Source organism: Sebastes umbrosus, chromosome 10 (assembly GCF_015220745.1).
Source record: "Sebastes umbrosus isolate fSebUmb1 chromosome 10, fSebUmb1.pri, whole genome shotgun sequence".
Taxonomy (NCBI): Eukaryota; Metazoa; Chordata; class Actinopteri; order Perciformes; family Sebastidae; genus Sebastes; species Sebastes umbrosus.
Genome location: NC_051278.1, coordinates 27,202,058 through 27,213,503, shown reverse-complemented (window position 1 = coordinate 27,213,503; position 11,446 = coordinate 27,202,058). Strand labels below are relative to the sequence as shown.

Below are 11,446 nucleotides of genomic sequence, written 5' to 3'. Positions count from 1 at the left end.
AGCAGTTATTTCTGCACAAACGTCCACTGTACATTAACTAGATATTCTCAGAGCTACAAAGTCTTCTGCAGTGTGTAGTGTACGCAAATGCATGTGAGGTGGAGCGAGCTGAGTGAAGGCAAGCAGGCAGAGGAGCAGAGTACAGCAGAGACTCCGGCCCTGGAGACCAAAGCTACAGTCTCCCCCGCGTACTCCGACCGCGGCCAACACTGTTTTGCAAGACGGGCTTCACTAGATATAACTTTGCGGTTTTGGTGCTTCCGTGTAGTTTGTGTTGGAGTCTGAGTCTGAACAGCGTAGCCACACGCAAGCGCGCATATGCGAGCACGCATGGGACACCGACCCGGGTGATTTATCGATGTAAGAAGTTATAAACAGTCCCTTTAACTCAGTCAATACTTTATTTCATTTGCAAAGATATGCGCCCTCTCAGTGTATGTGCCCTCTCAAAGTGGTGCTATGATGCTGTATGTTACAGGGACTGTGAGAAAAGCAGATCCCACTGTTCTGATTGCATAAAAAAGTACAAAGTCACTCAGATTTTATGCATATGGTGGTGTGTTCTTTATACTAAATTAGATTAGATTAAAGAAATTGCAATATATCGCCTCGCTTACAGTATCACAATATATCGTGATATATTGAATCGTAACCCCTGTATCATGATACGTATCGTATCGCCAGATTCTTGCCAATACACAGCCCTACTTTCTAGTCTTCTGACCACTCATAGCCCACGGACACTTTGTCATGTGGACTGGAGGAGACAGTGATCGAACCGCCAATCTTTCGATGAGTGGACGACCTACCTCTTGAGCCACAGCCGTCCCTTGCATAAAGCATCTGTGAGATATGACAAAACGTATAGACCTTTTCAAACTTGCCAACATAATGTTGCAAGGTGAGGTGCAGGAGAGCAAGGTGAAAAGTCACGAAGAGAAATCATCACACTGGCAGGTAAGTATGCTTGAAAAATAAGGCAGACTTTTATTTTCAGTCTGTAAAAATTCCATCAAACAAAGGAAAAAACACATGGAGGGAAAATCATCCTCTGCATTCAGTTACACTGCTCACCACATGCCTGGTGCTGCTCTTTTTTACCACTCTCTTTTTCAAACTCTACTTTCACACATGGTCATATAACCTAACAGCCCGCCTTTCCAGTTCAAACTGGCTTATCAGGCGAATGCTGCCATCAGCTCAGACTGGAGACACCTGCAGTAAGAACCTGGGAAATCAGAGCACACCTGATTACACTTGGAGCCACTCAGTCCCTGTCAGTCAATTAACCCCTTAACTACCCACATAAGGAAAAACAAAGATAACTGTGATCAACCCCACTTGGCTTTACCAAACAGTTACTGAGGGAGTTGTTGCTTCCTCACATTTCACACCTCCTCCCCCTCTGGCTTACATAAGTCAGGCAAACGTGACAGATAATCAGCAATAAGGTTTTTCTTACCAGGACAGTGCTCTATGGTGAACTGGTATGGCTGGAGGGCTAGGCACCAACGCAGAATCCTTGCATTCTGATGCTGCGTGGATTGCATCCACTTCAAAGGTCTGTGGTCTGTCTGCAATACAAACTCTCTTCCCAAAAGGTAATACTTCAATGAATCAATAGCCCATTTTATAGCCAGTCCCTCCTTTTCCACAGTAGAGTACTTTTTCTCCCGGTCAAACAGTTTCTTACTTAAGAACAGGACAGGTTTCTCTTCACCAGGTTCCCCCTGGGCTAGCACCGCTCCTAGTCCAACACCGGAGGCATCAACCTGCACAAGGAATGCTTTCGTGAAGTCCGGGCTCTGCAACACAGGAGCTTGACAGATCTGCCTTTTCAATGCCTGGAAGGCACGTTCACATTCATCATTCCATATCACTTTCGAGGTTGATTTTTTTGTTAGTTCGGTGAGTGGTGCCGCCAATGTAGAGAAATGGGGAACAAACCTTCTGTACCACCCCACCAGTCCTAAAAAGGATCTCACTTGCTTCTTGGACAGGGGTCTTGGAATCATCTGTATGGCCTTTATCTTCTCTATTTGTGGCCTTATCTGCCCACGGCCGACCAGGTACCCAAGGTATTTCACCTCCTCCTGAGCCCAGGAACACTTGTTTGCATTCAGGGTCAGCCCGGCTTCCTGTATCTTGCTTAGGACGATTTCAAGATGCTGCAAGTGTTCTTCCCAGGATTTACTGTAGATTACCACATCATCAAGATAGGCAGCTGAAAACCTGGAGCAATCATTAAGAACAATGTCCATTAATCTTTGAAAGGTCGCAGGTGCGCCATGAAGGCCAAAGGGTAACACAGTGTACTGGAACAAGCCCATTCCTGGAATCTGGAACGCTGTGTATTCTTTGCAAGATGGGTCAAGAGACACTTGCCAGTAACCTTTACAAAGGTCTAATGCTGTGATGTAGTTGGCTTTCCCGATTCTCTCTAGCAGCTCATCAATACGGGGCATGGGATATGAATCAAAACAGGAAATACTGTTCAGTTTCCTCATGTCGGAACAGAACCGAGGTTGAGTACAATTTTTCTTGGGAACAAGCACTATGGGGTTTGACCACTCACTTCTGGATGGTTCAATGACTCCCATGTCCAACATCATCTGCACCTCCTTCTTCAGTGGTTCCATCATTCGTTCTGCAATTCTGTAAGGCTTCAGGCGAACAGGTTTAGTGTCCTTCAGAACAATTTTGTGTTTTATCACATCAGTTCGGCCAGGTTTTTCTGAGAACAATGATGGGAAAGATTGTTTAAGCTCACCCAGTTGATGCCACTGATCCACACTCAGGTGCTCTGGAGGGATCTGGGGTTTACACTTCTCTCTGAAGGGCATCATGTCCGCTTCCTCAGCTTCCGCCACATCATCTTCAGACTGGACATCCTGGACCATCAGAACATGCTCTCCACCTGTTTCCAAGGGATTTCTTTCATGGTATTCCTTTAACAGGTTTACATGGAGTAGTTGCTTGTGTTTTTGTTTATCAGGACAGGAAATTTCATATGTTACTGGGCCCACCTTTCTGGTAACAGGATAGGGGCCTTGCCACTTCGCTAGTAACTTACTCGGCCCAGTAGGGAGCAGTACCAACACTTTCTGTCCAGTTTTCAGTTCTCTTTCTCGAGCATGTTTGTCGTACCATACCTTTTGTTTATGTTGAGCCTCCAGCATGTTTTCTTTGACTCTTTCTCTGCAACTTTCCAGTTTGTCTCGCATCTGCAGAATGTAGGAGATGATGTTCGTTGTTGGTGACGTTGCCACACCAGCCACCCAGTTCTCCTTCAGCATGTCCAAAGGGCCTCTCACCTGTCTGCCATACAACAGCTCAAAAGGGGAGAAACCAGTTGAAGCCTGGGGTACCTCTTGATATGCAAACAAAAGGAAAGGCAACCATTTATCCCAGTCTTTGCCAGTATCATCAACAAATTTTCTCAACATTTGTTTCAGGGTACCATTAAATCGCTCGACAAGACCATTGGTTTCAGGGTGGTAAGGAGTGGTTCTTATCCCTTTCACACCAAGTTGAGAATACAGTGACTTCATTAGATGTGACATAAAGTTTGAACCTTGATCTGTTAAGATCTCTTTAGGGATGCCAACTCTAGAGAATAACTCCACTAAACATCGAACTATATGTTTGACCTGAATGGAGCGCAGTGGATAAACATCTGGATATCTGGTTGCATAGTCACATATCACCAGGGCAAATTTGTGTCCTTTGCTACTCTTTGGCAGGGGACCAATGATATCCATGGCTATTCTCTCATAAGGCACACTCATAATAGGTAATGGTTGTAACTGGCCTCGGTCTGAAATTTTGGTGGGGGCCACCACCTGGCAATCATGACATGTCTTGCAATATTCCAGTACCTCTTTGTATAACCCTGGCCAATAGAAGCGCTCAGCAATGCGGTTATAGGTTTTGGCCTGCCCTAAATGGCCAGCCCATGGAATAGTATGACCCAAATGCAGTATTACTTGACGATACTCTTTTGGAATAACAAGTCTGGGATTCTCAGTGTCTGCCAAATACAAAAGGTTTTCTTTTATGACAAAGGGATCCCCAATTACACCTTTCAGCCCCCCTGTGCCAGCTTTTTGGACCCCATCTATTTCACAAACTTTTGCAAAGAGAGGTTTCAGAGAGGAGTCATTCTCCTGAATCTCTCTGAAATTGTCAGGGATTTGCCATTGTGGTTCAATGGGAGGAGTTAAAGGGAGAGAAGGGTCAGGACATTTAGCTTTATCAAGATTTCTGTTTTTTCTCCTGACGACGCTGACGTTTTGTTTTCTTAACCTTATTTCCCCCTTTAAACAAACCATCATCTGCATCAGGTAGGGGTTCTAACCCCTTGGTGACAGAGCGAGTCACTACAGCACAAGAGTATGCTCTGGAGTTTTGCTGGACCAAATTGTCTAGCACAGGCAAATCTTCTCCAAGGATTACATCATATGCTAGGTGATCTAGCACACCAACAGTTAACATAAAGGCTTGCCCTTCCACCTCAATGATCACTTCTGCAGTTGGGTAATCTTTCCTACATCCATGAACACATGTGATATTTACATTTCGTTCAAAGTTAGTCAGTGAGTTGTGGAGTAGGCTGGACTTTACCAAAGTTTGCGAACTACCAGTGTCAGCCAGAGCCTTTGCCACATGACCGTTAACTGTGACATCTACTACATGTCTATGTGGAATCATTTCATTCTCATTAACATCATCATGGTCATCATTATCAGGACGAGGTACAGAACACAACTCAACTGTTTTTGATCTTTTTAAAGGACAAAATGAAGCTTTGTGGCCAGGTTGCTGACAGTAAAAACATGTGAAGTTAGGTTTCAAGTTTGAATGTACAGGTTTCTTACCAACCCCAATGTCCTTATTGTCCACAACAGGCAAACCGTAAGGTTTGGTCTCCCCAAACCTTGACTTCCCAACAGTCAACTTTTTCCTTGAAGGGTCCCCGTGAGCAGCTGTGTAGCGTTCTGCCAGGTCCGCTGCTTCCTCTCCTGTCTGGGGATCGTTCTCCTTTACCCAGGTGCGAATGTCTGGTTGGAGCACACGGAGGTATTGCTCCAAAACAATAGACTCACCAATCTGCTCCTTAGTGCGGCTGTTTGGTCGCATCCATCGTTTATAAAGTCCCTTTATCCGGTTGTAGGTTTCACAGACTGTTTCTCCCACTGGCACAATAGTGTTCCGGAAACGCTGTCTGTAAGTCTCCTCTGTCACATTGAACTTCATTAACACTGCTGCTTTAACGGCCTCGTAGGATTCAGCTTGTTCTTCGTCCATTCCAGCATAAGCATCAAGAGCTTTTCCCGTCAATAAGGTGACCACTCTGGCTGCCCACTCCACTGGCTGCCACCCCCATGTTCTGGCCATCCGCTCAAACCGAACAAAGAAGCTCTCTGGATCTTCACCTTCTTTGAAGTCAGGTATTCTTGGTTCACTGACATGGGGCCTGGCAGACCGGGTTGGTGGAGAAGCACGCTGTTGCTGCTGAGGCAACAGTTGCTGTAATGAGGAGACAGGCCCACTAGCTTGAAGTGGAATGAATTTCTTTGGTTCTTTAACTGTGGGCAGGTGCATGGAGGTTTCAGCTTGCAGCTTTAAAACACCAGCAGGTATAGCATGAGGATAATGTTGGTCAGCCTGTTCATATTGTTCATCTGACATCCAGTCCTGCGTCGACTTTGCTCCCATCTCACCTCTTAGCTGTTTAATCTGATCAAAAAGTACCGCTTCAGTTTGTCTAGACCGTCGCATAAACTCTCTCATTTCTTCAAAAAAGTCTGTGGCAGAGAGTTCTTCACTAGCAACACGGTCTATAAGTATTTTTGGCCGTACCACTGGTTCTTCTTCTTCATCTCCAGCGGCCATGGCTCCATCAAGTGGTGGCTCAAACTCCACTGTCCTTTCAGCATTCTTTCTCTCCATTTCTGCCAAGGTGGATTTCTTCGGCCGACCTCTTCCACGTACTGCACCTCTCATTTAGTCAGCATTCCAACACCAACTCGACACAGGCGTATTAGATCCCACCGCTGCCACCAATTGTTGCAAGGTGAGGTGCAGGAGAGCAAGGTGAAAAGTCACGAAGAGAAATCATCACACTGGCAGGTAAGTATGCTTGAAAAATAAGGCAGACTTTTATTTTCAGTCTGTAAAAATTCCATCAAACAAAGGAAAAAACACATGGAGGGAAAATCATCCTCTGCATTCAGTTACACTGCTCACCACATGCCTGGTGCTGCTCTTTTTTACCACTCTCTTTTTCAAACTCTACTTTCACACATGGTCATATAACCTAACAGCCCGCCTTTCCAGTTCAAACTGGCTTATCAGGCGAATGCTGCCATCAGCTCAGACTGGAGACACCTGCAGTAAGAACCTGGGAAATCAGAGCACACCTGATTACACTTGGAGCCACTCAGTCCCTGTCAGTCAATTAACCCCTTAACTACCCACATAAGGAAAAACAAAGATAACTGTGATCAACCCCACTTGGCTTTACCAAACAGTTACTGAGGGAGTTGTTGCTTCCTCACACATAAACATTCTAAATGGGCCCCTTAGTATTTCCTGTTCTAATGGTTGTTAATGCTAATTTTAATGTTAAACTTGGACCAAAGCTGTTGCCCTAGCAACAGAATGGCAATGAAAAGGTCTGTACGTCTGGGGTCTGCGGATGCGGGGACCCCTGTTGGTAGGATGAAAGTTAAATCTAATGATTAGCACCCATCTGTCTTTCACTCTGTTCTCCGGAAATGCAGATTACACACCCAGGGGATGTTGAGGGGGAGATAGAAGGTCATCAGTAAATGCCACATAGATGTGCTATACATCATCTGAAAGCTGGGAACCTGAAGATTAACAATCTTAATAATGCTCAGCACTGTGTGTCAAGTTTTACTAGTCATAAACCAGAAATAAAAATTGTTGAATAAAATAAATTGTGAAAGTGTATAAGGGCTTAGAACATTATGATTGATGGCCATTCCCATGCTCAATTATATCTCATACTGTAAGTTGTTTTGGGGTTGATACCATTTGTTACACAGATTTGGTGCTAAATTTATGACCACTCGAAAACTGATCAAAAATCCCTCCAAAATGCCACATTAAGACACCAAGACCTTAAGGAACACCATAGAAAAAGCCATGCTGTGATTTGGTATCAAAAACTTTTGACATTTGGAGATTTCTGGATTTTTCAGCGATTAGATGGCGAGCACTTGGGTACTGCTCAGAAACCCCCTTATTGTAAATCTACCTAGGAAAGCCATCCATCCTCTGAATGCTCTAGGTCTCTAGTTTGTGGCTGTAAAGTTTCATGAGGGTGTGATTATCCAAGAGGTCACCACAGGTCATTTTATACAGTGAGGTTAAATTTTAAAAAAATAGTCTCACTACAATGAAATGTCTCCTATGGGGAACTTCTTCACACATGAATACAATTGAGCTCATTGAATCCACAGGAGTGTCAGCTTTAAAGTTATACCCAATTTATGCAAAGCCAAGACTTGTTTAGGGACCCCAGTATGCAGAAATATTAAAATTCACCATTTTAGAATAGGCAAAAATAACACATTGAAAACTGCATTGATTATCATAAAGTGGGCATGTCTGTTAAGGGGGAGACTCGTGGGTACCCATAGAAACCATTTTCATATCTTGAGGTCAGAGGTCAAGGGACCCCTCTTGAAAATGACCGTGCCAGTTTTTTCTAACTTTGGAGTATTTCAAGCCAATGGATTCCTTAGGTTGTCTAGTTTCATATGATACCAGTGCCTTTACTCTAGCTTTACTGAGCCTGCTACAACCTCTGAAAGACAGTATGTAAGCCGGGCCCCCCGGCGGACCGTCAGTTTGTCAACAGGTTTCAAATATGTTGATTAAAACACTGTTGAATCCATTTCTAATCAGGGAGGTGTTTGGTGTGTTATAGAGTGATCTCCGGGGGTACATGGTGGGAGTGTATTTGTGTTGGAATAGGAGGGCTCTATCATCCAGTGGCAATATATCTTTGTGTGATGTTTGTGTGATGTTTGTGTGTGCCCCTCAGAATGCTTCATATGTGGAAAGAGAAGACCCAGACCTCCCAGTATGTGTAGAGCAGACGGTATTGGTCTGGATCCCCCTGGGGTTCCTGTTGCTCTGTGCCCCTCGACACCTGGTGTCTCTCTGCAGAAGAACACCAATGATCACAAAACACCTGTCTAAGCTCTATCTCTGCAAACAGGTAATGCACACAGCTGTTCCAGTCATAATGTGATGCTGAGGGGGAAGGAGAGGAAGCTGCATTTTCACAGTAACACCAGCAAAAAGTACCCCATGATTATAAAATCTTGATCCAAGGGGTCAACGATAAACTTATTTCTTTTCTCAGTAGGCTAATTTGGATTATTTTTATTTAAAGATCTCCTCCAGACATTTTTTTTAAGATATATAGAAAGGCTGAGCTTGGAATAATAATTTGTGGCTGGTAGGGTTTTTCTACAAAAAATGTTCATTTACATCGTTATAAATTCTTTGGGATTCATCTGCCAGACTTGTCTTTCTTCTCTCTCCTCAGCTTGTGGTTTCTCTGTTGTTCCTGACGGCAATAGCAGGCCTGGCAGTCACATTTGCAGAGGATGATGGTTCAACAGTGAAAAGTCCTGCTGTATACTACGTAAACCCCGTCCTGTACGCGGTCACGTGGGTAAATACAGCAGGTTTTTGTAAGGATTTATTTGCTCTGGTGCTCAAGTTGGAACGATGACATGTTTTGTATGTCTTTCTTGTTAGATCCTTCTGCTGTTGTGCCAGGCAGGCGTGAGGCGGAGGGAAGGATCAGTAGACTCAGCCACTCTCTTCCTCTTCTGGTTGCTCCTTGTTGTGTGCGACGTCTTCCCTTTCCAGACCCTCCTGCGAGAGGCGCTCAGACTGGTATAAGCAGAGACGTTAGATCAAGTTTGGAGCAAGGCATTCAGCTAGAACAGGGGTTTTCAAAGTCTGAGACTGTGGGCCTCCCCTCAGACAAAATACGGAAAAAGGCCCCTCAACCCTACGGGATCATCATGATTATGTTATTTGATCCTATAGATGCTAGACAGAGCCAAAATAGCCTAATATTGCTTAGTGACATAACTTCAGACATGTATTAGTTTCTGACTCTGTGAAAGTGGGAAAAACAGTACTATCTCTCTAAACAAATCACACACAATTAGGCAGAATGCAATCTCTTGATTTGATGCATTTCAACTCTCTGTATTTACTGGTAATGTGCCATTCACTGTTGCACCCCTCCTTCTTTGTTACACTCATTTTCGACCAACAGAGAGAGATCAGAGATGTCCCTCGTTTCTGCCTTTTCTACATTTCCTTTGGCTTGGAATTGATCGCACTTGTTCTCTCTGCTGTGGCTGATATCCCTCCAGAAGCCGAGGAGCTTGTAAAAAAGGTAGCTAAGCTCCCAGATGGAGGCTTTTTTTGTTTTGTTATTTATATTTATTTGATTCTGCGATATTCAGAACAACAAATATAATACACTGAACCTTCATCACCTCAGCCTGCTGTGAACGTAATCCATCTTCCATGTTTTTATCAGAATCCAGAGACAGGTGCAGCATTTTTGAGCAGAATCACTTTCAACTGGTTGAACAGGTAAATGAAAAATCTCTACTGTAAGAATCCAAGCAAACCCCCCACACATGTACGCCTCAAAATGTTCAACTTCTCCTTGTTTCTTCAGCATCATGCTGATGGGGTACAAGCGGGCCCTGGTTCAGGAGGACATGTGGGAGCTGAGCGAGGCGGACAGCACGGCTGACATCAACCGGCGCTTTCAGCACTTCATGCAGTCGGAGTTGGGCGCAGCTCAGGTCCGGTTACAAAACAAGTTGAAGAAAAAGCGGGATGAGAAGAAAGACAAAGCCCAGGAAGAGGCCGTTCGAAATGGTCTCTCCAACGGTCTGGCGAAAGGTGTCAGTCAGGATGTGCTGATGGTAAGAGTGTGCAGAGAAAAGCACTTAACACATATGTACAGAACATTCTGTTGACCTCAAAATGGATTTTATTTTTAGTAAAGCCCATCGATTCAGTGTTCAAACAATATTTTTCTGTAGGAGGAAAAGGGAAAGAAAAAAGATGAAAAGGAGGAGAAGAAGAAGAAGAAAAAGGATAAAAAGAAGGAGGAGAACGACTATCCCAATTCATGGCTGATTTCCACCATTTACAAGTCCTTTAAAGGGATTCTGATTGAATCTGCCTTCTTCAAACTTCTGATGGACGTGCTGACTTTTGCCAGTCCCCAGCTCCTAAAGTGAGTCAAGCTTTCAATAAAACCCTCTCTCAGGCAAAAAGATATGTTCCCTGATTTCCTGTGTTTTTTTTGTAAAGTAGCAAGGCAGCTATTTACTGATCGTGATTTGAAATTATTTCATTGCTCCTTACATAGACTGAACACAAATCCTGAACTTGTTTAGTCACAACATAGTTATGCCGTGACGTACTTACCGCTGTTTACTGCTCTTTCACTCCGTCAGCAATCATTAACTCAGGGTCAGTTAACTGGACGTTGAACTGTTGGAAAAGTGGAGAAGGCTATAGAAAACTCAGAATAACAAATGAGCATTAGAAAGAATAATAATACATTAAAGCTGAAGTAGGCGAGATTGGAGCAAATATGATTAAAAAAAGGTTATTTCTATATCATAACCAAACCAGAGCACAACCAAAAGGAACACTCTCTCAATAAAATGACCCGTTATTGGTCAAAGTCTCCCGTCACGGGGACATTTTTTAAAGCCTGAAAACAGAGCCATGAGGAGGTGCAGAAGTCTAGTTTTCTCTCAGAACACTTGAATTACAATATGCTGAAAGGTTATTATGGAATTTTTGCCCAGAGAGGCCAAAAATATACTGCCTACTGCCATTTTAAGGCCTATATGAAAAATAAATAACTGCCACTAGATGCTTGAAATATCATAGCATGTGTTGAGCTGCCCCATCAAATAACTTTTTTTTTGTACTTCTCCTAGATTGATGATCTCTTTCACTGCGGACAAATCCAGGCATACCTGGGAAGGCTATCTGTATGCAGTGCTGTTCATGCTGGTGGCCATTCTGCAGTCTCTGTTCCTGCAGCAGTACTTCCAGCGTTGCTTCGTGCTGGGGATGAAGGTCCGCACGGCCATCATGGCTGCCGTGTACAAAAAGGTAACAACGCGAGTGAAAGCACGATGACATTTTCCTATTTACCTCACACATTGTTACAAAAAGGAAATAAATTACCTTGTCTGTTCACATCATAAGAAATATATCACCTCGTGTAGTTTTCATCACCCAGCCTCATGTCAGCTGTATGAGTGAAAATCACTTTCATTAACGCACGTAATGGCCACCAACTGGTTAATTAAATAATTCACATTCTCTGCCTGGGTTCCATGCC

The 11,446-nt window shown here is 43.8% G+C and overlaps 1 protein-coding gene across 2 annotated transcripts in view; it reads left to right on the top strand.

Annotated features, from left to right (window-relative positions):
• Positions 1 to 11,446, top strand: part of abcc2 (ATP-binding cassette, sub-family C (CFTR/MRP), member 2) — a 37,013-nt gene that overhangs the window by 2,651 nt on the left and 22,916 nt on the right. For both annotated transcript variants that reach the window (XM_037782429.1, XM_037782430.1), the window contains exons 2-9: positions 8,078 to 8,254; positions 8,588 to 8,716; positions 8,803 to 8,943; positions 9,335 to 9,457; positions 9,605 to 9,660; positions 9,749 to 10,001; positions 10,122 to 10,318; positions 11,037 to 11,214. In XM_037782429.1, the coding sequence (XP_037638357.1) occupies positions 8,078 to 8,254; positions 8,588 to 8,716; positions 8,803 to 8,943; positions 9,335 to 9,457; positions 9,605 to 9,660; positions 9,749 to 10,001; positions 10,122 to 10,318; positions 11,037 to 11,214 (1,254 nt within the window). The remainder of the gene's footprint in view (positions 1 to 8,077; positions 8,255 to 8,587; positions 8,717 to 8,802; positions 8,944 to 9,334; positions 9,458 to 9,604; positions 9,661 to 9,748; positions 10,002 to 10,121; positions 10,319 to 11,036; positions 11,215 to 11,446) is intronic.